The 27239-nt window shown below is 62.8% G+C and overlaps 1 protein-coding gene across 1 annotated transcript in view; it reads left to right on the top strand.

Moving 5' to 3' along the window:
• The window catches only part of LOC123036789 (interleukin 1 receptor accessory protein), a 45218-nt gene extending 26482 nt beyond the window's left edge, over window positions 1–18736 (top strand). The window contains exons 4-11 of the mRNA XM_044456227.1: window positions 1579–1771; window positions 3429–3594; window positions 6129–6200; window positions 7667–7796; window positions 8875–9023; window positions 9692–9841; window positions 12051–12194; window positions 17320–18736. Of these exons, the coding sequence (XP_044312162.1) occupies window positions 1579–1771; window positions 3429–3594; window positions 6129–6200; window positions 7667–7796; window positions 8875–9023; window positions 9692–9841; window positions 12051–12194; window positions 17320–17672 (1357 nt within the window). The 3' untranslated portion in view covers window positions 17673–18736. The remainder of the gene's footprint in view (window positions 1–1578; window positions 1772–3428; window positions 3595–6128; window positions 6201–7666; window positions 7797–8874; window positions 9024–9691; window positions 9842–12050; window positions 12195–17319) is intronic.
• The last annotated feature ends 8503 nt before the right edge of the window (window positions 18737–27239 follow it).

The raw sequence follows: 27239 nt of genomic DNA, 5'->3' as shown, positions 1-27239 counted from the left end.
GGAAACGCACAGGGGAAATCTGAAGGAAATGAAAGTGTTTAATGCAGAATCAGTTCATTCTGAGTCATTTAAATTCATATGCATTAAATCTTCTAATATTTAATAACACTGTGATTATATACGGTGCTTTATGTAGGTTAACCACAGTGAGCTTGTGGTGAGGAAGCGTAGGATTAAAACCAAACAAACTGGCTACTGAGTGGATTAAAAATAAGCAGTAAATAAATCAAACCCCCAAATCTTTCATATTTATTTTTTCTCGGGAAATAAATGAATTCACATCCCTAGTAGTCAGAGACATTTGAAAAGAGAGATGCTCAGAAATCTTGACATCTTTATACCAAGTGGGAAATGACAGGTTTTGCACGCCTGCTGAGCATGTTTGCCGAGAGGAAAAGCAGCGAGGGAGCCGGTGCCGCTTCTGTGAGCCAAAGGGGAGCTCGGTTTTGGCGGAGGACAAAAATACATGGGGGGGGGCAAATCCTGCAGGGGCCCCTGTTCCAAGGAGGAGGGGGCCAAGAAGAAGGTCGCCTGGGGCTGGCACCTGACGCAGGAACGTTTGTGCCGCAGAGAAGGAAGAGCAGGGAATTGAGTACCACGGACTTGGTTTATTTATCGATTCAATTTCTGTGCCTCGCAGCAGCCGGAGCGCTCTCGCTAACCAGGCGGCCCCTTGGCTGTGGGTTCCGGAACTGGGCCCGGGCTTGGCGGGCAGCTGTGGTGGAGCCCGTGCGTGGCATGCAGAGGGTGCCGGGTTCACACGGGCTTCTCGTGTTCTTCCGGACTCCTCGTTCCACCAGGGAACCGGAGGGATGGGCGGCCTGAGCGGGTCGCGAAGGGCAAGGCTGTGGTGAGCGCAGTGCTCTGCCGCGGCTGTGGGCGCCTCCCCTACAGTGGGCCAGGTTGTGGGACCGGGTCCCGCCAGGCAGGAGGGGGACACCGCCAGGCACAGCTCCTTGCGGTGTTGACGCTCTCCCTCGCCCGCATTTGGAGCCCTTCCCCACCTCGTCTCCGCTCCCACTTCTTCTGCATCTCCTGGCACTTCCTTTCTTTGCCTCTCAGATTAGAGCTGTGCAGTCAGTAGTATCGGAAGACCCTTCGGGAAACTGAGGCCTGTCCGCCCGTCACGCGGCCTCTCGCTGCGCTCGCCGTGCCCCAGGGCAGGTTTTCAGCCCTCCTCCCCAGCCTCTCCACAAGGCTGCCCCACTTCTTCCCCCCTTCATGTGATCAGGGGCTGCCGAGCACCGGGGGGGGGGGCACAATGGTGGTCCTTGCAGTTCAGCAGCCCCACAGAAGCACCGAGGGAGGGGTCTGGCAGCGCTCCCCATCGGCTGCTAGTCTGTGGCCTGCGCCTCCGAACATGGGGACGTTCCTTGGGGGTGGGGGGGTCATATCCTTCAGAAGACCTCTGGCACGGATTTTGCAGGCTCACTGCGCATGGCGGGAGGGAAGCAAGCCCCTCTTTCCCTTTGCATTAACTTGCGGCGCATTGTTTGCGTGGGTCGTCTTGGTCGTGCCTTCTGAGCACGAGTCTCTCTCCTGCACGGTGGTCACCTCTCTCCACGCTTCTCCCTGCAGGAACGCCACGTACTGCAGCAAATTCGCCTTCCCCCTGGAGGTCATCAGCAAGGACCCCGGGCTCTGCCTCAGCCGCGCCATCAGGCCGGAAGAGGTGCTCTTGTACGAGGACTTCACCAACCTGAACCTCACCTGCCCGGATGTGGACGGATTTTATCCTGCCACCACCAAGCCGGACGTCCGCTGGTATAAGGTAGGGACAGGGAGGTCGGAGGCCTCCTTTTGGAGAAAGCAGAGCCGGTTGACCGTCTTCGGCCGCACTGAGGGGAGCCGCCAGTGGACGCGGCCATGTTGGAGCCGCTCCCGCGAGCTCCGCCGGCACCACCTGGGCTCCCTGCGTGCGTCGTGCGTGCCTCGGCTGGTCCCGCTGGCCCGGCACCGCCGCTGGGGTTGGCCCCGGCTCTCCCAGGGGCCCGTGCTCAGTGCATCCATCTCTCCGAGCCAAAAGACCTCTTAGCTGGCGGCGCAGGGGGCTGAACCAGCGACCTTTTGCGTGCAAACGCCACAGGGCTCCAGCCGGGTGTTCGGAGGAGTCGGGGCTTGGCAGAGCTCTCAGTCGCCCCGAAGTCGCCCTTCCTGCTCACCAGCTGAATTGTGGAAGCGGGAGAGAAGTGGGCCTCTTGAAATGGGCATCAGGCCATGTGCATCAGTCGGTTTCGAATCCTACCTCTGGGGCCCCAGTCTGTGTTTCCTGGGTGCGGAATTCCGATAAACGACACGTCAAGGCAGCCCTGTTCCTCCCTGGTGCCGTCAGCCTCTGAAGGAGGGGAGCCCCGCCACCCCCAGCTCCCCAGGCGAATACTTGCCGTGCTCAGACGCCGCCGTCACTGTCGGCACGCAGCTCATGGCTCAGGCGGAGTAGAGGGGCCTCTGTCTCTCTGATCAATGCCCCCTTTCTTCGGAGCAAGTAGAATGGCCTTGCTTGACTGAAGGGCCTCTCCCATTAACATTCAAATCTTGGCAATCAGTTAGCACAAGGAAACCCAGTTCTCCCTGGAAATAATTTTTGCAGATGGTGGCTCATTTGTCCTACTAATCAAAGTCGCACCAGAAATAGTATATGGCCCCCATCTTTTGTCGGTGCCCGGAGGAAATGTGACTTGGAAAGGCGGCTCGGCGACAACCGCGGCCGCAGCGTGCGCACAGCAGCGTGTGCGGCAGCGAGGATGCCGGCCGCGCCGCTCTGCCCTCCCTAGTGCCCCTCTTGAGAAACCCTCGGAAGCGGCGCCTGGGAGGGCGCTGCCGGGCTTGGCCGTCAAAGACAGGCGTGCTGGGCTTTGCTGCGTCAGGGACTGCGCAGCGGCTGCAGCCCAAGCCAGGGCGTGGGTCCCCCGGCCCAGGGCTGCCCGCCTTGCCTGGCATTAGCCCCCCAGGGCTTTGGGCAGGCGCTGCTCCCGTTCCTGTGCGGGGCGCCCGAGGGCTGAATCCGGCCCTTCTGGGCGCCAGCACGCACTGGACGCCACCACCCAGCTGCGGCCTCTCCACCACCCATCCTCTCTGCGGCAGCCTGGTGCAAGACGGGCAGGCCAGCCTGAGAGCGCCGGTGTGCTGAGCTGAGCTGTCCTTCCCATCGGGGGATGATGGGCATTGCAGCCCCGCACGCCTGCAGGGCACCTGTTGGGCAAAAGTGGCCTCGCGCTGCCTGGAGGGTCCAGGCGGCCACGGTGCGGGCAGGGGGCAGGGCCTCCCGGGCTTCGCTCCCCCGGGGAGATTTGCTCATGTGTCGTTCGCACGTGTGTGCCACGCCTGTCAGCCCAAGGCTCTCGTGGCGATGCCTGCGCACCCGGGCCCCCCTTGCCTGCCTCGCGCGCGGAGGGGCGCGTGCTTCCCTGCTGGTGTGCTTCCTCTAGAACTGCACCCTGGTGCAGAATTTCTTCGAGCGAGAGCCCAACGGCATCAACCTCACCTTCATCATCGTCCGCGAGGCGTATAACGACGACTACACGTGTGTCGTGACCTACAGGGAGAACGGCCGGCAGTTCACGCTCACCAGGACTTTGAGGGTGAAGGTGGTAGGTAAGGAGGGGAAGGGGCCGGGGCATGGGCTGGGGTCTCCTCCAGAGGCAGTTGCTTGACTCCCCCAAGAAGCTGCCTCGCCCGCGTCACCGACGGTCGACCCGGAGGCCTTCTCTGCCGAGCTGCGGTTCCCCAACTCATCCTTTCACATGGCGCGTGGCTGGTGCTCCGCCACGGGGGGCATCGCATCCTGTCCGTGCTGAAGGGCGGGCGCATCACCCGGTCTCAGGTGGACCCAGAGGTGCAGAGGGCTGCGGGGACCCCGGTCAGCAGACCACTTCCAGCAGAGGTCTTCTGCACCGGGAGCAGGCCTCCTGCAGGGCCCCGTCCAGGCCCAAGCAAGCCGCTCCGGAGGGCTTTGAATCCTGCTGCAGCGGACGCTCTGCTCTGCGGCTGGGAAGAGCCATTCCCGCCACCCTCCGCGAGGACTGCCGCTGAGCTCTGCGGGGAGGGGGCCTTCTGAGAGCCAGGGCAGAGGACGGGAGCCCAGACTCCACTGCACCTCTAGGGGGAGCAAGCAGACCCCTCCAGGGCTTTTGGGGGACTGTCAGCCTGTTTGCTCAGATCCCAATGGGGTAGCCCAAAGCCACTGGGCGCTGCCCCTCAGGGAGGAGGCCTGATCTACTCCGTGGTTCGCCAGCATCATGAAACACCGAAAGCCTTCCTTGACTTCCTCACCTGCCCTCCAGATGTGTTGGACGGCAACTCCCATGTTCCCCAGCCATGCCAAGATATCTGTCTTACGGCATGCTGAATGTATGCATTCTTGCTTGGTAAATTGGAAAGCGTTTTAACTGTGGATAGAAGGAAAAGGGTGAGAATATTCTTAGTGCAGTAAGATCAGAACCGGGGGTGTTGTTGGTTTGTTTGTTCACTTAATTAATCTCTGTGCTGCCCACTGGCCAAAACTCTCTGGGTGGTTTTCAACAGCCCATTAAAATGCATAATAAAATACAAAGCACATTAAAGCATCTTAAACTGAATTTGAAATTCATATAAAAATTAACACGGCTCACTCAAAGTAAATCTTGTCACCTTTTCAAGTAGCTAACGAAGCCCCGGGAAACTCATTAAATGCCCTGCGGCAGCACCCACAAGAGAGCTAAGGTTGGTGCCAGGCAGGCCTGTAGAGGGAGCATGTTATACAACTGAGGAGCCACTGCTGAAAAGGCCCTGCTCCTTGGTGCCGCCATCTGAGCCTCCCTCGCTCTTAATCGCAGTGCCGGGGCATCGGCGAAATGGGGGCGCAAGAGGGAGAGCGCCTCATGTTTGCATTCGTGTGACACTGAGCTGCCAGGCCGGGGTTATAGGTTCTCTCCCAGCCCAGTGCCTGGTTCCATCTCAGAGATGTTTCTCAGGGACCAGATTCTGCCTCAGTGGTAGGTGGGGACCAGTGCAAAGCAGGCAGGGCCAGAAACACCTGTCTGGGCCAGGCCAAAGCCCCCTCTGCCAACAGCTGGGCCGGCAGGTGGGCATGCTGGGCTTTTCGCATTGTGGGGACACTCGCCAACGCCAGGAAACCCCCCAATGGCTGCGAAGGAGTGGGGTGCCAGGATTGGGTCCATGGCTCTCTAGGAAACCCCTGGTTTGGACGTGGCACGAAGTTCTACACGAGTGGAATTGCATCGAAAGCAGCTTCGGTGGCAGGTCACCGAAACCTGGCATGCGACTTTCTTAGAAATCGCCTGAGCTTTGTGAATGCACTAACCGAATGAATGATTAGATGGAGCTGTTGCTCTGTAAAAGTATCGTTGATTGTGGATTTGTAAGTGACACTGAATCAGGGATAAGTTTTTGTATGTGCAAGCTGTGGAAGCTGGCGCAGTTCGGAGCTTGTTTAGGCAGCAAGAAGTGCAATTCCCAGCATGCCCCACCCAGGGTGCCCAAATTGCTCCCCAAGGCACTTTGCTTCAGGCTGTTGCTTCACTGCATAGTCTTGGCCAGGCCTCAGCCTCAGTTTCCCCTTCCGTAAACTGGGCACCGCACTTGGAATGACTGGCCCAGCTGACTGTATTGGGTTGCAGTGGGGTAGAGGCAGGAAAAGATGCTGTGCACAATTCAAACCACTGTGCCTGTGAGTACTGCAAACTTGAGCGCTGAGAATGCTGTTTTGGGGAGGTCAAGGGTCGGAGGCGTTGCCCTCTCTTCAAGGGGAGGCAGGCTGAATGGCGGGAAAAGCCCCGAGGTCCTTCCGTGCCGGCAGTCAGAGACCGGGCTCATGGGCGCTCTTGCGCGCACCCTGTCGGATGGTGCGGCCTGGAGGATGTGCCTTCCCTCACACTTCTCATGGGGCCTGTTTGGGGTCTAGAGCCCTGCTGATTTTCCCTCCTTATGTTTCGGATTACAACTCCCATCAGCCCCAGCTAGCAGAGAAGGATGGTGGGAGTTATAGCTGAAACCATCTGGTGGTAGAGCATGTCCGTAGGCATCTGGGGGCTATGGCTGGGGCTGGGGGTCTTGAGATCTGCAGAAGGCCAAGCGGGACAGATGCACCACGGATCCCCGTCGCCTGATTCTCTCCTCTCTCTCGGCAGGATCTCCGTATGACTCGAAGGTTCCGTTTATTAAAGTTCCGAACGAACGAGTCGTCTATGAGCTCAAACCAGGTAATGTGCCACCAGCAGCTGCCTCTTCTGAATTCAGAATCAGCTGATCCAGATCAGAACCCTGGTTTCCAAGAATGCGCGGATGCTGAGGCTGCTGGGCAGCTTCGGGGAGAGTTCTCTGAGCACCTTGAGTAGGGCCGTGCCTGTTAAGGTCGTGCGAGCGCCTTTTCCCAGGGCCTGGGCAGTGTTCCATCCTGCCCAGTGTTGTGGGCTCTGGCTGGCAGCAGCAGCTTGCCACGCTCCCCACCCCCGGTGCCTCCTGCCTGGAGGCAGAGTCTCATTTCGGGGGTCTTCTGATCGCCACCTGTTTGAGAAACTGGAGGGACAATTCCACTGGGTTTCTTCAGTGGAAGAGAAATGCTCAAGACCTTCTCACAGGGAGAGCTCCCCATTGCCAGGGCTGAACCCTTGCTTTCTTTGTAGGTGTTCTGGATACTTTTGCACCCCCTTTGCAGGGGGGGGGGCACCAGCCCCCATTTGTCACCCACTACAGTGAAGGCATGGGGGGGTGTCCAGCTCGGGAGTAAACACAGCTCTGGCTGAGCCAAGACCTCCTTCCAGTCTGCAATTTCCTGCAAGTTTTCATGCCCCATGAAAGGGGCTTCCCATTTTCTGCCTCATTCCCAGGGGGCTTTATAAATTGTTTCTGTGGGGTCTCTGTGAGCTTTCCTGGTCACCAGCAATCAGTGTGAGATGCTGTTCCCCCTCCCTGGAGCTGCAGGATGGGTCCCCCAGTCCCAGGGCTCCTGAGACCGTTTGGGGTCCATTCTCTCTTGCCCTGTGACTTCTCCTCCTGCTTCATCCCCCGAGGAGGAGGAGGAGGAGGAAGAAGACTCAGGAGGGGAGAAGTAGCAGCAGCACGCGGACCAAAACCAGAAATAAACAGGAATGTGGTGGAGCAGCGATCCATTCCCAGGATCCCCTGGAAAGTGCAGCCGCCCCTTGTGGGCAGGGGGCCAGTGGCAGGCGCAGCCGGTGAATCGGGCCCATTGGGAAGGTTCCCCAAGCTGTGCTGAGTGAGCGAGAGGCGAAGGCATGGAGAAGGCAGAGCCTTCGACCTGCAGCCCGTCGGGTCGTCTCACGAAGCTGTCCAGGTCCGGGGAGATCAAAGGACGGGCTCCACGGAGCGCAGATGGAGCCATGGCGTTCGTGGCTTCCAGGCGAAGTGCTGTCCACCCTCCGGGTGACTTTCGGGGTGGGGAGCTCTGTGGCTGCTAGCCCTGGTGGCTGCAGACGGCCTCCAGCGGATGCCCGTCCTTGGAGACGTGGGCAGAGCCGCCCTCGCCCGGCCGTCCCGCTTCTGGACTCCACCTTGCAGCTCCCGGTGAGCCGCTGTGGGAGCCGCCCGGGGACTGGCGGCCCTTGCCCTGGCCCAGCAGGGCACTTCCGATGCCCCCCCAGGTGGGCCCATGGCTGGCCGGAAGGGCTGCTGTTGCTGAGGCTGGTCCTGGGATTGTGCCCGCCAGGAGAAGAGCTGGTCCTGCGCTGCGAGGTCTACTTCACGTTCCTGAAGGACTCTCTGCAGGACGTCTGGTGGACCATCAACGGGAAGCTCAGAGACGAGTTCCCGGTGCTCACGTTCAACACCTCCTATAAGTAAGAGCCGCATTTCTCCTTGTGGGCTAAAACGGGGAGGTGGGCGCCCCGTGCGGGGCGAAGGGCGCCGTGAACGCCAGGAGGAAGTGCAGTGGGGCTCAGTGGGGCAGCGCGGGAGCCCGGATGTGCCGCGGTGGGGGGGCTCTGTGCTTGGGCGCGCCTGCCCTTGCCAGCAGGACGCGGGGGGAGCAGCCCGCAGCTGGGGGAGTGGGGCAGGGGAGCTCCTGCGTCCTTTTGTCGCGCCACGTGGCGCACGCCGCCCTTCCCCTGGCACAGTGCTCAGAGTGGCCAGGAATGCGCACAACTGAACCCTTCGGGACCGGCTCACCTCGTCACTCACGCCCCCGCCGGCCCCTTGGGTCTTCCGGAGGAGCTCTCGGGCCTGTGTGCCCCGAGGGCCCCCCGGCGGCCCCTGCCCCTCGCACTGGGCTACCCAGGCCGCCGTGCCTGCCCTCTGGAGAGCCCTTCCGAGCCGCCATGGGGGCCTTCATCCTCGGCTTGCTGAGCTCTGCCAAAGACCCCGCAGGGTGAGCCGGCCAGCGTCACTCTGGCCCGGCCAGTGGAGATCTCCTGTGCGCCGCTTCTCTGTGTTAACGCTTTTTATCACTTCAGTAAATTGCTTTTATAGCACGCTGGAAAGCAGTATATCCATTTTCGCAATAACTAAATGCTCGGGAAGACTCAAGGGCAGGAAGGCGGCGTTCAGATAATCTGCTTCCAAGACACGCAGGAATCTGTTGGTCGCCAGCAGGCCAGGAGCTGGAGCTCCTGTCCAGCGGGGGCCACGTTTCCTGCGCAGGCACCCCCACCGCCTGGCGGCAGCATCGTCTGCCTGCGGAGGTTGGGGCGCTCCTCAGACTGGCCTCGTGTGGCGCATGTTGCGGCAGCCCAAAGGAGATGTGGCGAAGGCTCGTCTGAGCCCTCTCTGGGTAGCCTTTTGCTTACCCTTGGCTCTCGGTGCGCACAGGGGCGCACAGAGAAACACGCTCATTTGCAATCGAGCATCGCAGTGCACTCCAGGCGGATTCCCTCGTGGTGTTCTGTTGGCAGCCGTTTCTTTGCCCCCTCTTCCCTCCAGGGAGACGCCCCTGGTGCTCGGAAGCACGAGAATCGAAAACACGCTGATCCTGCCGAAGGTCACCGAGCAGGACCTGAAGCACAACTTTACGTGCCACGCACATAACAATAACGGGACCGTTTCTCAGCAGGCGCTTGTGAAAATGAAAGGTGAGGAAGCGCCCGGGCAGCGCTGGCCACGCGACTCTTGCAAAATGTTGGCATTTGGGGGACGGTGACGCTTCCGCTCTCGCAGGAGTGGGGATCTCTCGGCCCCTGTTCCCAGCACTTCATCTCCTCGCACACCGGCCTCTGGGTGAATCACACACGCCGCCTGGGGGAATGAGCCAGCCGGCTGTCGGCGTGGCGCCTCCTCCGTTTGCTTGCCCAGCATCTGCGCTCGGATGATGCCCGGGCATCCCTAGACGGGACCCTCGGGAGCAAAGGGAATTGCCGTGGCAAGACCTGGGCTGGATTTGGGCCTGGGCTCAGGAGAAGGATTTCAGCCAGGTGCCGGTGCAGCACACCTAGGAATGACACAGTCCCTGCCCTGGGATGCCTCTAACTCCACCCAACTTGTAGGAATAGACACCTGGTCCTTCAACCCCCACCCCTCATCTCCCTCTTTCCCTTTCCTTCTTCCCTTTATTTTGGAGGGTGGAGGCCACCCAGTGGCTGAAGCTCTTGAGGCCGCTTCTGGGGTATTTGAAATAGACACGTCTGGCCCAACTAACCAGCCCTGGCCTTGCTGATTCTGAAGGTTCTCGTTCTGCATTTTTACTCATGTGCTGCTTTCGTTACCGCGCCCGTGAGCCGCTCCTCTTCCTTGCTCCCCGCAGCTCCACTGCCGAGGTACACGGTGGAGCTGGTCTGTGGCCTGGGAGCCACGGTTCTCCTCGTGGTCGCCCTGACGGTCGTCTACCACGTCTACTGGCTTGAACTGGTCCTCTTCTACCGGGCTCGTTTTGGGACGGACGAATCCATCCTCGGTAAGTGGCTGGGGCACTGTGTGTCCTTGCTGTGCACGGCCTTGGCCCCTCTCCGCCCTCACGGGCTCGCTGCCCCTTAATTATGGGAGCGGCTTGCTTCCAAGAAGCCCCAGCATCCCCTCCCCCACGCCAGGAAAGCTGCCCCAGTTCAGCTTGCATGCTGGTCCCATCGTGTAGCTCAGCCCTGCGTTTCTGCGCCCTGCTCTTCCAGGTGGGCAGGCGGAATGTCTGCGCTTCCCGTGGGAAACGGCTCAGGTGCCCATTCCTTTTCCAGCCCGACCGCGGCGGTCCTCTTCTTTCTGGCCTGCCACTTCCGCAGCTTCGCCGCCCTCCTCTGCCTTCACCCTCCTGAATCTCTCTTGCCTCGGCCTCGTGCGTTGCGATGTTTCTTTTGTTCCACATCCTCTCCTGGCTCCTGTCGCCTTAGAGCAGTGGTGGAGAACCTGTGGCACGTGGGCCACAGCGGGCACGCAGAGCCCTCTCTGTCGGCACGCGAGCCCGGTCGCCCCAGCATCGCCCCAGCAACCGAGCATCGGATGACAGCACACATAGGGGCCACGCGCATGCTCGGAAAGGAGTAGTGGTGTCAGGCGATGACCTTATGAGCCACGACTCATGAACTGCGACTCGTCCGAGCTTTTGCATGGCCAGTCAGTGCGCTGCCAAGGTTATATATATTTGTCTGGACCAGCTGCGAGGTGTTTTTTCTAAACTAAAACCTCAGTTTTCAGGTTTGATTGCAGTGTTGGCCCTTTGTGATAAATATGTGGGTTTGAGGTTCCAGTGTGGGCACTCGGTCTCTGAAAGGCTCGCCACCCCTGCCTTAGAGGATGCTGGGCTCGCCTGTAGCGTTGGGCCTGCGTTGCCTCCCGCCCCCGCTCTGGCTTCACCCTCCCCTCCTTCCCCTCGGCCAGCCTCCGGTCCCCTGGCCTGCCTCACACGCCACCCTTCTTGCCCCCCCCGCCACTGGAACGCCCCTCCCCAGCGGCCCCCCGGCTCCTCCTGGAGCAGCACCTCCCTCCCCTTCGCCGTGCTTCCCCGTTGCTGTCGCCGTCCGCGCCACAGTCGTGTGGGCAGCAATGCCGCCTCTTGGAGCTCTTGATATTCCAAATGCTGCCTGTTTCCCGAGCCTTGTTTACGAAGGCTTTGAAGGATTAACTGTGGCTGCAGAGCTGCCCCTTCTGTGAAGATTGTATTTAAATTGTTTTGCTGGTGGCTTTTATTGTTTCGTGAACTTCGTTGGGAAGATGTATTATTAATAACGACACGTTCTCCGTAGAGGTGCCTTTGCTGATGCGCTGTTCTGTTGTGCCATCAAGCCAGCTCCGATTTGTGGGGACCTGCCAATGAGCCCCCCCTCCCCCCGCAAGTATCTTGTCCTTGACAGCCCTGCCCAGCCCTTGACAGCTCCGAGCTGCGGCTCCCTTGGCAGAGTCGATCCACCTCCTCGCCGGGCCTCCTCCGCTGCTGGTGCCACAGCGTCGGAATCCACACTCGCGAGACAACGCGCAGGGAAGCCGCAGCCGTGCCGTATCCGTTGCTCTTTAACGCACGGGCTGCCTTTCTGTGCTGCCTCTCTGAGGCTCACCAAACTGGTTTCAAAAGGCTCCAGGAGTATAAAACAGAGCCAAACCGAAGCGCAGTAAAGCATTCAGAGGCAACCGGGGAGGCATCCCGGTGCTCCGAGGCAGGTCTGCAGGATGAGCCGGCTTGGCGGCACGTGGCGCCAGTGCTGAGGGACATGCGCAGCTCCACATCGCAATCCACTTTCCGCTCTTTCGCACGACGGCTTCCGGCAAGGGAGAACTTCGGTCCAGGTCCCCTTCTGACTTCCCGCATCTCCTCCCTATCCCATCGGAGCCGGGGCCTCCCTCCAAAGCAGAGGTTCTCCGCAGAAGGAAGGCTGCAGGGGGCCCTTGGGAGCCAGAGAGCTCGGGCTGGCCTCCTGCTTGGGGGCTGGAAAGCCCCGGCACCGTCTGGACGCCTCGTTGATCCCCGTCCTGAGGGCCGTGTGCTTGTTACGCTGCCCCGGGAGGTGGGACCGGCGAGGCAGAGAAGGCTCTGTCGCCTTTGCTGCTTGGCCCGGGGCCCCGGCGGTTTGCTTTCCTCCCGGAGCAGGGGCTGATTAGGCGAACCGAATGTACCCGACTCATGGGAGCGCTTTTGTTCTCTCGCCCTCTCCGTGGGTCTCTCCAACCGGGGCTGTCAGACGGGAAGGAGTATGACATTTATATTTCCTACGCGAGGAACGCCGAGGAAGAAGAGTTCGTGCTGCTGACATTGCGAGGGGTTCTGGAGAGCGAGTTCGGCTACAAGCTGTGCATTTTCGACAGGGACAGCCTCCCGGGGGGAAGTGAGTATCTCAAACATGCCGCCGTGGCCAGCTTTCCCCCTCCCTCCCCCCTCTCGCTCTTGCACGCCCCCCCCCCCACAGCCCACGTGCTTGCATAGCTGGCTGGGGATGCCTGAGCTCGTGATCCAACAGATTGGTGCGCACAAGGTGGGGGAAACGATGTGACAGCAGGCGAAACGAACCAAGCCAGTTCCGAGCGAAGGCGGAGCGGCAGGACCTTGGCTGCCCAGCATTTCGGAAAGTCTTTTAAACCCCACAGGGGCTGGTTTTCTCCTCCCTTGAGCTTGTGATGGGCTGGTGCTTTCTCCTTACACTTGTCCCCCTGGCAAAATGTCTGACGGCACTCACAGGAGCTTCCTTACAGGGGATCAGCTCCGCTGCGGTGGCAGATCTGTGGCTGATTTATGGAAAGAGGTCCTGGCTGGTGTTGGGGTCGGGGAGGCAGGCGGGGGCCCAAGGCTGCACCGTGCCCCCCTTTGTTCCACATTTTGTTCTTTGCCCCCACACATCTCTCTCTCTATTTACCGCATGAAAACAATGCTTTGTGACCCTCTGGCTCTTGCGGGACGTCTCGGGGGGTAGCTAGTCCCCAGTCAGGACATGGAGAGCATCGCTGTTGCTGCAGAAAGTCTCAGCAAAGTGCCAGGAGCACTGATTCTGCAAAGCGGACCACGGGGGTTAGGATAAACAAATGCTTCCTGTCGCTCACAAATTGTCCTGCTTAAACTCATTTTGTTTCTGCAGTTCTTGGTATTATTGTACTTAGCGCAGTGATGGCAAGGAAAGGCGTCTGGGCGTGGGGTGGTTGAGGAGCGGGCTTGTGAGCGGGAAGGGCCGGGGGCAAGGCGGCCGCCCTTCGCTTCGTGTGCTCGGTCTCGGGGTCTTGGCAGGGCCCTGGAAAGCGGGTCGTATCGCAGAGGCTGCTGGAGGAAATTCGCCCGCGGGGGGCTGCCTGGAGGCCCAGGGAAGGGGCTCGCTGGGGCTGCCCAGCTCCCGACGGACCGTGCTTAAGGTGCGGTGCTGTGTGAGTCGCGGCAGAGCGAAGGCCTGGCTCAGCCCTATACCCGGCTTGGCTCAGCCCTACAGCTCCCGGCGTGGCCACAGGAGCCGCAGGCCTCTGGCCCGTCTAAACCCACCGTTCTGCAGTGCAACGGGCTCCGTGCCGTGTGTTCCCCGCCTCCCTTCGGGATGCAGCAGAAAGCGGCCACGTCGTGGCCCCTGTGCTGCGGGAAGCCGCATGCCAGAATGAGAGGCGAGGGGGCTGAGCCAAGCCAGGCACGAATTTGGGCGGCAGAGCCGTCGCCGCTGCCGGCGAGTGTCCCCTTCCTCCTGGTTCGAGCCTGGATGCTGCTCAGGCAGGAGCCGCCTCCCCGCCGTTCGCTCCGCTCCTTCTGTTCCGCCGCCGTTTTGGACCAGCCGGGAAGACAGCCGTGCTCCGTCCTCGGATGGCTCCCCGGCTGCAGCGCTGCCTCCCTTCGGAGTTGTGCTGGGCTCTTCCCCTGGCCTGAAGGGTCCCGGACCCTGCCTGGCCCCCACGGGAGCTCACGTCCAGGGGCTCCTCGCTCACCATAAGCGTGTGGCCTTGCACTGCATTTATTGTGCAGGCCAGCCGGGGGGAGCGTGCGGTGCCGTCCCGATGAGCTCACCCTCCACGAGCCCATTCAAGCAGTGCTGTGGCGCGATGGGAATTGCAGTCCACACATGGAATAGGCAGGCAGCTCTTTTCCAAGTTGCCCCTTTCAGCACTTGCTTGGAAGCTTCCTGAACTCTCTTCTGGCCGGCTGTTCCCCTTCACTTTATACCGTGGGGTGCGCATGAATGCGCCTCCACCACTGAGTTTCCAGCCTGAATCCTCCCGGCTTCACGGTGCATTCGGCAGATACGCTTACCTGCGACCTGCATGCTGGTTCGGCTTTGGACAGACGGTCCTCCTTTAATTATTTTTGGGGCTGGGGGCTTGAGCTGCATCGAGAGAGAGCTCCCGCACCCCCGTTTCCGGCTTTTCTCACAGCCACATGGGCAAGCTTCTGGGAGACTTTTCCCCAGGAGCCCCCCAGGAGCCCCCCTCCGTGGCAGGCCCCTCGAAGGCTTTCTGGCTGGAGCGCCCCTGCAGCTGGGCAGATGAGGACCAGGCGGACGTCCTGCTGGCCTTCCGTGCAGTGATGGGATCGGCCGGGAAAGCCCAGCGAGGGGAAGGGGGGCCGGTGAGCAGAGCGTCAGGCAGGCCAAGGAGCAGCCCCCTTCGTGGAGCCGGCCTGAACTTGTCTTCACAGGCTGTGCTGAACTTAAGGGGACCGACCCCTGGCTGGAACTGGGCAAATGACGTGGAAAGGAGTGGCGCTCGCTCAGGGGCGCCCCAGCCTGCGATCGGCCTCGCTCCTGGGGGTTTCCCAGGCTCTCCCTGGGCTGCCGGCGCTTCCCAGCCTGCCGCCCCGGTGTGCAGTGCGCTGCCTGGCCGCCCTCCGTCCTGCCACGCGCAGCCCCCTCCAGCTTTTGGCATGCAGGGGCGCCCTCGTCCCTCTCCCTCTACTGCCGCGTTCATCCCCAGAGGGGGCTAATCTGCTTAGGCAAACACGGCAAGACACGAAATAGCTGTCAGATCATCACCGGCGTCTTGGAGAGCCTCCGTCTCCCTCGCAGGTGGAAGACTAAGCCCCCCAGACGCGCCTGCGGCAGGAGAAGGATTACCGCGCGGCTCCTCCGACATCGGGAGGGTTTCTCCATCCCCGCGTTTCTCTACCCCACCGATTTCCTTGACAGGCGCAGCCCCTCCTTGGCTCGGAAGAGCCTCGCAGAGCCCCACGGTTTATCTTCCTGCAGCTAGCAGGAGCATTTCCAGATGTGGAGTCACGTCCTGGAGGGAGCAGATGGCTAAGACGCAGGCTTTCAGGCAGACTCCGCGTTTGAGTCCCTGCGCTCAGCGGCCGGCGGGACCGGCGGCCCCTTCCCACCCTCCTGCTCTAGGATTCTGTGGCAGCCGCAGCGTTTCTGCTTCTTGCTAGGAAAACGTCCACGCTCTGGCCCAGCCCACCGGCAGTTTGTGCCACCCGGCGCCCTTGCGGGCATTTCCCGGCTCACACCTTCTCCTCGCTGGGAGCTGAGCTGTGAACAGGCCCCACTGCAGCACCCTTTTAACTGGAGACGGGCAGGTGCTTCGCCGGTGTGTCCTTGGCCGCGCCACCTGGCTGCACCTCCCAGGTCAAGCACCAGCCCGCGTGAGTGGGATGCCCGTGCGAGTTCTCCACTGGATAGAGGTTTGTCCCAAGGCCCCGTTGGGTGGATCTGGGAAGGGTTTCTGAGAGGAGATTGCGGGAAGCTGCATCACAGGAGACCTGCCCCCTCTGGCCCATTTCTGTCCTCAGGATCACGGCCGTGGGAAGGAGGGCAACGGGGGCGTGGCTGAGACCCACGCTTTCCCAAAACGTGGTCTCCTGCGCCTGCCAGGCCCGGCCCGGCCCTTCTCAGTCCCCCGGACACATCCCAGGGAGGGGCGGAGTGGCGCTTGTCCCGTCTCCCCCGCCCCCCGTGCCCCACGTCTCCCCAGGAACGCCGGAGGGCAAGTCACTGGAAGGGCTGCCTTCGCCCCCGACAGCTCGCCTGCCCTTTCGGGCCAGCCAGCGCGGGACTCCCCCGGACTCCCCCGAAGGACGCGCACTGCAGTCCCGGCGCAGCCTGCGTGGGTCGTGCCGTGCTGCCTGCAGGGGGGCGGGCGTAGCCTTCCTGGGCCCCCTCCCAGTTTCTCCCCAGTGGCAGGAGTGACATCGAGCAGAAGCGGGGAAATGCCACAGCCCCCTTTCTCCAGCTCCTTCATAACTCGGAGACATCCGACGGGTGGGAGATGCACCTCAGACAAAGAGTGGACTTGCCCATGTAGCACACGGAGAGACGGTGCAGTTTGATGCCGCCAAATGCAGGGAGGGACAGCCGGTCGTGTCAAGGGGAGTAGAAGAGAACGAGATTAGTCCGGGAAAGAAGTTGGCTTCTGGTGGCTGCTGCGCACAGTGGCCGTCAATGGTGTTTGTGGCTGGAGGACGCATGGCCAGCGGTTCTGGGGTGCGTGCGTGTGCCCGGGGCGTCTGTGCTTGGGTCCTGCGCTGAGCTTCCTGGTGTTCTGCTTCCAGGAGGAAAGGCGGATGGATCCCTGAGGCTGGGCAGGCCTGGGCGCCATCCAGTCCAGCCCGCTGCTCATGCGGGGGACAACTCACACGCAGGACGAGAGGACAACTGCCCCCTCCTGGTTGTGTTCCCAGTGGCTGGCACACTGCCTCGGATACTGAAGCAGCATATTGTCATGAGGACTAGTAGCTTGCTTATCCTTCTGAAAATGACGCTTCTCTGTATTTGGATTTCTCCAGCAGCAGCCGCAGAGAAGGAGAAGGCAGGCTGGCTGGCTATGAACGTAGTGGGTTTTAGTTGTTCGTTCCCTCACTTGTAGCACGTATTAGTCACCTTTCCAGATTCCCAAAGGCAGTGTGGGGCAGACGTGTGTCTAAGCCAGCAGGGGGGGTTGGGGGCATAATCCACCCACGTGGCTGGCGCAGGGGCTGCCGTGCTGGCCGGCTGCACCTTCCAGGGTGAATGGCGGTTTCCCCAGGGGATGGCGATTTGCACTGTCAGGCGATGCCCAGCGCAAAGTTGCCCGCCCCCTTGGCCGGAAGGCGTGCAGGAGGGGGGAAACGTGTGAACGATCGAAGAATAAACCTCTAAGGTTGGGGGGGGCATTAAAAACATGCAAGCCACCCTAAGAAATTAACGCCTGTGAAATGAATGCGTTGAAAAGCCAGAGAATGAAGCGTGTAAAAGCCCCGGTGGGTCAGAGAGTCGCGGCTTCGCTTGGATGGCTGCATCCTGCAGGATGGCACCGCGGGCGCCTGGCGACTCTCTGGCGCGGCTCTTCCCCAAAAGGAGGGGCTGGCAGGAGCTGGGGGGGCAGGACGGCTGGGGAGAAGGGGGCCCCGGGGGCACTCCAGCCAGCCCGTGGGAGTCCGGCTGAGCTGCCCACCGGCTCCTCGGCTTCCACGGCCTTGTGGGCTGCGCCGGAAAGCCGTGCCGAGGCCCCGGGCCGCAGCCCCCCGCCTGCCCCCCGGAGGCCCGCCCTGACCTGCCCGTGTGTTCTCTCCCCCAGTTGTCACGGACGAGACGCTGAGCTTCATCCAGCGGAGCCGCCGCCTCCTGGTCGTGCTGAGCCCCAACTACGTGCTGCAGGGCACGCAGGCGCTGCTGGAGCTCAGGGCCGGCCTGGCGGACATGGCCTCCCGGGGCACCATCCGCGTGATCCTGGTCCAGTACAAGGCCGTCGGGAAGAGCCGGGTCAAAGAGCTCCGCCGGGCCAGGGCCGCCCTCACCGTCATTAAGTGGCGGGGCGAGGCCTCGGCTCACCCGCGCGGGCGGTTCTGGAAGCAGCTGCTGGTGGAGCTGCCCGTGAGGAGCAGGGCCTGGGGCCCCGCGCAGCAGGCGCCCTCTCCCTGCCGCCCCTGAGGAGCGCCTGAGCAGTGGGCGCCCCCAGCGGCCGCTCGAAGGAAGGGTTCCCGCTGGAGCACCGGCAGATGCCTGCGCCGCCTGCCCTGCAGCCGAGCGCCCCTCGCGTGGCCTCGCCTCCGGGGGCAACTCCACGTTTCCCGGCTTGTGGCGCCCCCGCTGGGTAGCCCTCCCACGAAGGCGGGACCTCGTCTGTGCCGTGCGGTGTGAGGGACTTCAGGAAGGAGGGCTTGGGGTCCCGGTTGGGCATCGGTGGTCCGGAGGGCCTGGGCCGCGCCGCCGTCCTTGCGGTCCGGCCGCCCTGTGGGGCGCATCGTTTGTCTGTCTGGGGCAAGCTGAGCCCTCGTGCACCCCAGCCAGCACCACGAGCCGCCCTCTCCGCTTCCCACCCCAACGGGGCTTTTAATATTATTCTTGTTATTTATTTCATTTCTGTGCCACCCCGTCACGACACTCCCAACCCCAGAATTAAAGTGGGCAGCTCTTTCTGAGCGGGTCCGGGAACACCTGGGCTGTGGACAGTGTCCACGGGACAGAGTGCCGGCGCCCGCCATAAGTGTCCCGCGTGTGGGCAGGCGCAGGCGGCATGGGAGGCAGGCGCCCGCTCTGGCAGCGCCACCAGCCGGCCCAGATCCCCCTCAGGGAGTGCCGTTTGTGCCTTGCGTCTCGCTTCCTCGTCTCCAGAGGTGCGTGCAATTTCGGCCCCGATTCAGGTCGGCTCGGGGGGGATTTGGCCATTTCGGAACGCTGGAGTGCCACTGCTGGCACACGGCTCCAGGCCCCCCTCCCGTCAGCCCCTGCCGGCGAGTGGCCGTCCTTCCGAGGGCCCTGCCATGCTCTCCGCGCCCGGCCCTTCGCCTGGGGAGACGCTTAGTGGCCGCAGCTGCCCCAGGAGGGGGGCTTGTCGCCATGAGGCAAAGCGGCTGGGCTGCGAGCTCGGCTCCTGGTCGCCCCTCGGACGTGGGGGAGCTGCAGAGATCCACGTCTGAAGAGCTCCCCTCCACCCCTCCCATTGCATGCCTGCTCACTGGTCCACCCTCACCCCCAAGGCCGCCTGGGGGAGGCAACAGGCATGGCCAGTCTCTGGGCAGGGGGGTGAAGGCCACCCTCCAGGGAGTGCCGTTGAATGCTGCAGTGCAAGGGGCTCCCGGGGGGTCCCGGAGCAAATCCAGCCGCCCGAGGGACACCCTCCGCCCCTGCCCCCTGCTGCTGACACCGAGTGGGGCGGAGGCAGGCACGAGAAAGGGCTCCGGACGGGTTTCACCCTCCCCTCCCTCCTCCCCGAGGGCCGGGGACAGAGGGGCCGTCCGGCAGGCCCAAGCCCCCACTGGCTTTCCACTCTGGGGCACAGGCCAGCAGTGGGCAAGCGGCTTGGCCCTCTCCCCCCTCAGTGTGAGTCCTTGGCCGAGCCCATTGCCACTGCCCAGGGAATAAAGTGGGGGCGCCTGGGCCTGCCGGCCTCTCCGGAAAGGGCCCCGGGGCGGCGCTGTGCAGTCTGCTCTCGGGTCCGGTGCAGCGCATCTGCAGCTCCCCCGACGTGGCTGCCCTGGCCTGACTCCTCTTGCCCCGGCCGGGACGGGGCCTCGGCAAGGCTGCGGCCCTTGGCCACTCGGGCAGCCGGGCAAGGGGGATGAGGCCTCCCACGGCCCCGCTCAGGCCCAGGGACCCGGTCCATCCTGCTCTCCTCAGGCTTGGAGGCGAAGCGGCACCCGCAGGAAACCCGGTCGGGCATCAGAGGCCAGAGTTGCGTTTCCCGCAGCCGAGCCTTTGCGGGCCCCTTTGGAAGTGCCGTCCGCGTGCCCGTCTGCGGGCATTCGCGCTGTGCCTGCAGGAGCCGCCTGGGGCCGCTCGGCGCAGGATTTGGCCGGGGGGCGACTTGGCTCCCCCCGCCCCCTTCCCGAGGGGGCCGCTGCGGAAGTGGGGCCGACCCTCCCCTCCCGGTCACCAGCTCACATCCCTTTTGGTTTGTTCTCCCCTCCCCCACCCTCCCTTTGTGCATTTCCTTCTTTATTCCCTGAAGCGACATTGTTGCCATTTTTTTGTTCTGCATTTCAATAAAACACTTATTTTGATATTTTGCCTCGCTGTGTTTCAGCTCGTTTCCCATTTCCATGCAGTGCATGTGTGCTTTATTTCCCCATTCATTCCTCCTTGCAAACGCCGCCCGTCCCTGCCCAGAACCCTCCCGCCACACGCCCCGCTGAACCGGGCGAGAGCAAGGCGTCTGCCCGGCATGTGCATGCGCACGCGCCACCGTGGCTGGTGCTCCCGGGCTGCGCTCACGCTGGCCCAGGGCACAGGTGTCTCGGCTCCTCCCGGGCCAGCTCTGCCTGCCGCAACCGCCCCTGCCCTGCGCCACCCAGGCGGAGACGTGGGGCGGGCAGCCCACCCGAGACGCACCTGCCGTGTGGACGGCCCGCCCACGGGGCAGCTCTGCCAGGCACAGGCCTTCCCCTTCTCCAGCAGGAATTGGTGGGGGCCCAGTGGTTCCAGCGCATGGTGTGCCCCCCCATGTCATTTGACCCAGAGAGGGCTGGGTGGCGCTCGCTCGGGCGCCCTTGTCCTGCTCGGCTGCTTGCTGGGTTGGCACGGCCATTCCCGCCCCCCCGCCGCCCCCGGTGGAAGGGCTCCAGGAGCGGGTGCCTCGTGGTGCCACCTTGGCTCAGTTCCCGTGATCTGCTCCTCCTGCTGCGCACACGGGACCTCGGCACGCGGCCCGCCTGCTCTGACGCATGGGCTGAGGCCGGAGCGCCAGCTCGCTCCCGCAGGCCTGGCCTCGCATGGCAACCAGGCCAGCGGAAGGCAGAGTCGCCGCCCCGGGGGAGGCTCGGCTCTTGAGACCGGCTGCAGAGCGTGTTTGACTCAAGGTGGGATCCTGCGCACAGTCGCTTGGAGGTCTGTCCCAGCAGGCTGCGCTCCAGGATGAGTGCGGAGGGGACCGCAGCCGGAGGCTGGGCTGTTTGAGCGATAGTCCAAATCCCGGACAGAACGATGCACCGGCAACTCCCTCTTGGTTCCCATTGATCCATAGCAATTTGCCCAGGAGTCGTCAGAGCTCCTCTCTCATGGCCTTCTAGCAAACTTGTCTCATCCAACAGGAATGATGCCTCCCGGGAGGCTGGAATCACATCTGGGCACATCTGCCTTGCCTCTGCAGCGGCTGCAGGAGCGCCAGCGCTGTTGGCTCTGCCTCTGGCGACTGGGCAACTGCGATCGGAGCAGCATGCCCGACTCCGGGGGATGCCTGGATGCTCCGGGATTCGTGCACAGGCACATCAGTGGCTTCAGATTACATGTGAGCAAGGGAAGGCGCAATTTCTGCTGAGGAGGGCAAATGTGGCGATCCCTTGGAACGACCGGCCAGTTCGATACTGCGAAAAGTTCTTAGCTGGTCCCCAGTGTAGCAAGAGGTGTGCTAACACCCAAGCACCACCCAGCAGCTCCACCTGTGTCTGGTCGTGCCCCCTCAGATGGCACACGCCACCCAATCCCTCTCCAAGCAAGAGCTTTTTGCAAAAAAGATCCTGGCAGAGCCCTTCCTGAGGTCCGAGGAGGTGCAGCCCTGGCAAGGACGGACGGGCGTCCTGGGAACGGGGTGAGATTCCTGCCTGGCAGGTGGAGGCCAGTTTCGGGCATGCCGTTCTGGGGCCTGCTCCCGTGAAGGATCTTGCAGGAACTGAAGAGGTGCAGCTGGAATAGTCAAGGAGTTGAAGCGGTTCCCCCGGGGGAAGGTGGCAGCCTCTGGGGTGTTTAGCTCTGTGAAGGGAGCAAGAGACACTGCAGAAACGCACGGGACCGTGCCCGGCACAGGGAGTGGGGAGGGAGCCTTCCTGCCCCTCCCACAATGCCAGAGCCCGGTGGAGCTGGTCCCCCCAAGAGCGGGCTGGAGGCAGGCCCAGGACAGCTGGAAGAGGCGCCTTCCCCGGCACGGAGCGGAACTGCAGCCCCACAGCCAAAGCTGCAGGGGTGGACCGCTGGGGGAGCGCGTTCCTGAGGAGAGGGCTCCCCTGGCCCCAGCACTGAGGGAGCAGACCGGGGCAGCGGGCCAGGCGGGGGCAGGAGGCTGGGCTGGAAGGAGCCAGGGCTGGCCCGCCTCGGGCTCTTCGTGTGCTTGCGTGAACGTGGCCTCTGCCCAGCCGGTGCCCTGCGGCAGCCACGCCTTCTCCCCCTCTCCCGGCCCTGCCTGCCGCTGCCTCTCCACAGGCCCCGGGAGCGCCTGCCGTGCCTTGCCAGGCGCTTGCATGCTCTAAACATGTTTGGCACACGTTCTGGTGCTCGGCAACGCCAGAAGAGCCGTGCGGGTCAGGCCAAGGCCCACTTCCCAGAGAGGCTTCTGGGAAGGGCCCGTGCAGGGCTCACGCAAACAGCACTCTCCCTCCCATCCTCCCCAGCAACTGGTGTGCAGAGGCATACTGCCTCCGCTACCAGAGATGACTCGCAGCAGTCCTGGCTAGCGACCACCGGCCCCACTAACCGCCTGCATCGCTCCTCGTAAAGCCACCCGGTTCAGCCACGTGCTGCTTGCGTCCTCGCTTCTCTCTGTCCTGAGTCTCCCCTTGGAGTCTCCCTGGGGTTACCCACCTGGGCTGCAGGTGAGAGCCCCAGTCGCCCCACTGCAGGCATCCTTTCAGGCACCTTCACCGTCTCCCCCTCCCCTTCCTTCCTTGCCCTGTTGGGAAACTCGAAGCCCCAACGGCTGTACGGATCCTTTCCTGGTGGAGGGAGGGCGATCTCCCGCACAGCGCTGGCCGACTGGAGATGCAGGTGCTTGGAACGCTGCCGCTGGAGCCGGAGCCGCTCCCGCTGGCACCCCGAGCAGGCCCTGCAGCTGCCCTGGCTGTGGCGCGGTGCCCCTGCTGCCACTGCTCTTTCCGCGGAGTGGCACCCACGCCACGCCGGCTGCCTCTTCCACACTGGCTGTGGAGGAGGAGGGGGGGGTGTCCGGGGCACAAGGAGAGAACGGGAAGGGTCAGCTGCTCGTGCCTGAGCGGCGTGGCACCTGCCGGGAGGTCTGGGGAGGCAGCTCGACCCACAGAGCAGGTGAGGTGCGGCAGGTGTGGCGAGAAGAGTCTCCAGGCCAGCCCTGCTGTGAGCCGAGAAAGTCGGCTGCCTCGGGCTCCGGAGCGGCAGTGGCGGCGAGAGGTCAGAGCCAGCCAGCTGCCCTCGGGCAAGGAAGAGGCTGCGGCCTGGGGGTGGGCACGGAAATGCCCTGTCGGGTGACTTCTGCAAGAGGAATGAAGAGCAGGCCCCCGCCGACGGGCCGCCCTCGAGCCACGAAAGGCTGGCGGCTCCTCCTGGCAGAGCTTGCGCAGCTTGGATGGTCTGTCAGTCGCCCGGCCGTGAATGCACCCCCAAGAGGGGGGCAGAAGTGGCTCCAACGGACTTACAAGAGACCCCACTGTTGATGCAGAGCTGCAGAGCTGAATGGAAACGCGAACCCTCCACCCCCGCAGGGCAGCCAGTGTCTGGTGCGCCCCTCCAGCTCTTGCCCGGGGCAGCTTCCAGGCCGCTGCTCCCCACCCTCGCCTTCGCTTCTGCAAAGCAGAATACCGGGCGGACCCTGCAGAAAGAGGGCGCTCCTTCCTCTGCAAGCCTTCCAAGGCGGACCCTCGGTGGGGAAGGGGGAGCAGCATCTGTCAGCTTGACCAAAGCCGGTGGGAATCACTTCAGACCCTTTCAACTCACTTCTGAGTTCACGTCCCACCTGCTTTGGGCTCCTTCGAACAGGAAATGTGCATTTCCGTGCATATTTTAAGAGCATGCATTTTTCCTACGAAGTGTGACAGTGCCTGGTTTTGGAAAATGTGCAGGTGAAAGCATGCACTTTAAAACGGTGTTTCCACACACTACTGTATGTTCAGGAATTTGGGAATATTTGGTGCAGGGGCAGACAGGGAGGACTGAAATGGACTGAAATTTTTACACATCCCCACTTGAGACTTCACAGGGAGACTTGCATGGCTGTTCGTGCCTGCATAAATCCATCCCTCCGTCTTTTGTCAGCTTTTCGGCACCGGCAAAGGCAGCCCTTTCTGCCAGGGCCGTGAAAGGTTTGCTCACCAGCCCGCTTCTGGGGCACGGTCGGTACAGGGCTGTTTCCCAGGTGTTTCTCTTCGCACCAAGTCATTTTTACTGCAAGTCTTTGCTGTTTAAAATTCATTTTAATGCCGCTTTGATTTTATGATATTTATATGGCATTTTATTGTTCTGTTTTTATGGATTGCTGTAAACTACCCAGAGAGTTTTGGCTCTGGGTTGGGAGAGAAATGAAATGATAAAAATGCGCATCCATCCTTCCATCCCATGAACCTGGAGAATGCGCCCGTGGATGAAAGAGCGAGGCTAGGAGTGGGCTCCTAGTTTTCCAGGTACAGGGATGGGGGCTCTGGATGCAGGAGCTTCACTCAGGGGAAGCCCAGCTGCAGGTGGCACATTCGACAAACTGTACCAGGAAGCTGCTGCTTGTGTGAACAAGCCTGAGCACGTGGCACAGAGCGGAAGATGTATGTATGTATGTATTTATTGAAACCTTTTGTCCCTTGTCTACTTCCAATAGTCCCTGGACAAACTTACACTAACTGGGTGCCACCACAGAGAAGGCTCTTCTCCGGGTAGCCACGCTCCTAATCTGGTCCCAGGGGGGCTCCCGGAGCAGGGCCTCCGCCCCAGGGGCACACAGGGAAGGAGGCGCTCCTTCAGCGACCCCGGACCCAAGCCGCCGAGGGCTTTGCAGGTCGCCACCAGCACCCTAAACTTGGCTGGACAGCAACGGGCAGCCAGTGCAGGCGGTGAAGAGCCATGTTCTATGGGGTGCCAGGAGCCCAAACCGGCGCTGCTGGTGTGGGGCCGGGTGAGGGGCATCCCGGCTGGAGGCAGGCAGAGGTGTGGCAGCACAGCAAGGTGGCCCGCCACGTTGTCAGACCCCAGAGAGCCGCTCCAGGCCAGCGGGGCAAGCCAGGCCTGGGGGCCGGCTGGCCTGAGTGCCAGGCCACCCCGCGTGTCCAGAGCAGCTCGGCAACCACCGCGAGGAGAGAGGACGTGCCCCACACACCCCGCTGCAGAAGGGGCACTTGTGGGGCGGGGCCACTGGAGGAAGTCGACCGCGTCGCCAGGGGCTCTGCCATCCCCTTGCAGTGGCACCGAGAGCCACAGCAGCAGGGTGACCTGGCAGCCCGCTTTCCCGAAGACAGTCCTCTGTTTGAAGGACTGCTATAATGAGACGCTGGAAGGAATCACTACAGTAGCACCAACATTCGCCAGATGCGGTGGCAAATGGGCCACCTGGACACCCACCGTGCAGAGGTGCCTTCCACGTCCACTTAAAGGGTCGTTATTGGTGCGGGTGTTCAAGGACAGGCTGGACGTCCGCATGGCGGGCATGTCGTGAGCGGAGCCGGTTGGTGCCGGTGGTCAGACTAGATGGCCCGGGAGGCCCCTTCTGACTCGCTCTGTTTCTGTGTTTCTATGCTATCCTTTCTCCGTCCGCATCAGTGCATACCAATCGGTGTGTGCAGATGCGATGCAGACGGGCGGCCGTCTGGGGTGCTGTTGTTGCTCTCGCAACACGCAGGCTGCTGCCCGCTGCTGCCCACTGCAGCCGACACGGCCGGGACGCTGCCACGCGGAGGGCGAGTCCCCCGGTCAGGGCACGCACACGCGTGCCGGCGTCCATCTCTCCAGAGGCGCACGGGGTGCCGTCCTGCGTGGCCTCCGCGTGGGGGGCCGGGCTGGGTGGCGACCGGCTGGCGCCTCTGACTGCCGCTCCCTGGCTCCCCGCAGATATCACGGAGGCCGTCTTCGACTTCATCCAGAGGAGCCGCAAGATGATCGTGGTCCTGAGCCCCGACTACCTGCTGGAGAAAAGCATCAGCATGCTGGAGTTCAAGCTGGGCCTTCTGTGCCAGAACAACATCGCCACCAAGCTCGTGGTGGTGGAGTACCGGCCGCTCCCGCGGGCCCACCCCAGCGTCCAGCAGCTGCGGGACTCGGTGGCCTTCGTGGCGTGGCGGGGGGAGCGGTCCAAGCGGCCCGGCTCCAAGTTCTGGAAGGCGCTGCGCCTCGCCCTGCCACTGCGGAGCCTGAGCGCAGCGGGCGGCTCCGCCTGGAACGAGAGCTGCTCCTCACACTCGGACATGAGCTTGGAGCACATCCAGAAGAAGAGGCGGCGCTTGAAAGGGCTGGCCGAGGGGCCGGACCCCCGGCCGAAGGGCCTCCCGGTCCCCAGAGGGCCGCCCCCGCTGCCCCGGTCAAAGGCCAAGGAGCAGCCCACCAAGCCCTTCCTGGCCTGCCGGTGCTGCGTGGCCTACTGCAACAGGAACCACAAGCCCGGGGGCCACGGCCAAGCGGGGGCCACGGCCCCACGGGGGGCGCAGCTCCCCAGGCCGCCTGCGGGGGAGCCACCGGCCGTGCTCCAGAAGCCCCAGCTGCCGGCGCGCGGCCTCTGCCCTTACGCAGACCTGTCCAACAACAACGACTTTTACATCCTGTAGCAGAGCGGGTGCCAGCTCTCGCGACCCCGTTCTGGAAGGAGGGCGGGAAGGCCTCCCCCCGCGGAAGGCCGGGGGCTCTGGGAGCCGGGCAATGAGCGGGACGAGGCAGCGCTGCATGGCGAGGCGCGCTTGCCCGGGCAGGACGGCAGGAGTGGCTGTGCTTGTGCCCCGGGCTGGCAGTGCCTCCTCCAGGGGGTCCCGCGCAGGGAGGGCGGGAGAGCGGGAGGGAGACCCCGCCAGCGGCTGTTTGGCTCTCCTGAAATTGCATTTCGCAGCAGCAGCGATCGCTGGAACGGTGAGCTGGCCGGCGGCAGCTGGAGAGAGTCGGGGAGGGAGGCGCGCGGGGGGCTGGTCCCACGAGTGCAGGCGGGCGCCCTGCCACGGGGAGCGAGCACGGTGCCACTCAGTGGGTGGCGGGCTGTGGCCATGCCGTGGCGGGTGAGGCACAGGGGGGCGCGGGGGCCGCCCCCCGGGCGAGGAACCGCAGCTCAAGGCCGGCGGGCATCCTGAGCGGCAGCACCGGAGCGTGGCCCTTCCTCCGCATTTCTGCCGGAAAGTAGGATCGGGAGCCCATGGTCTTCTGTGAAGCAAGGGCCTGCCAGGGAGCAGAAGGAGGGAAAGGGGGAACAAAGAGGTTTTAAAGATGCCCTTTCTAAAACATTGCATTCAAACACGTTCCGTTTGGGAAGAAATTCCGGACCTTTGCTTTGGCACTGTTGCCACGCGAGGGACCTTTTGATGAACAATTAAAAGACCCCCCCCCCACCACCACCACCACACGCACGCACTTTAAAAGCTAGACGTACGAAGCCAAGCTGGCAAGGCACATGCAGCAGAGCCGTTAGGAATTAAAATGTCTTTTCTGCAAATGAGTTCAGAGCACTTCCGTCTGTGGATTGCGTTCGTCGTGAGCTTCTCCAGCCGGGTGTCTCCCCCGGACACGTGCCGGCTTGGCATGGTGGGGCTGGGCCCACTGCAGTGCCTCGCAGGAGCCCTCCCTGCTGTTGGAATGGGGGGAGCACCAGGGTGCCGGGCAGCCCCCCACCCCACCCCCCTTCTCAGGCACCCGCTGCAATGC

Source organism: Varanus komodoensis, unplaced genomic scaffold, assembly GCF_004798865.1.
Source record: "Varanus komodoensis strain SLA01 unplaced genomic scaffold, ASM479886v1 scaffold82, whole genome shotgun sequence".
NCBI lineage: Eukaryota > Metazoa > Chordata > Lepidosauria > Squamata > Varanidae > Varanus > Varanus komodoensis.
Note: the sequence above shows the minus strand (reverse complement) of the source record. Positions and strands in the feature narration are given on the sequence as shown.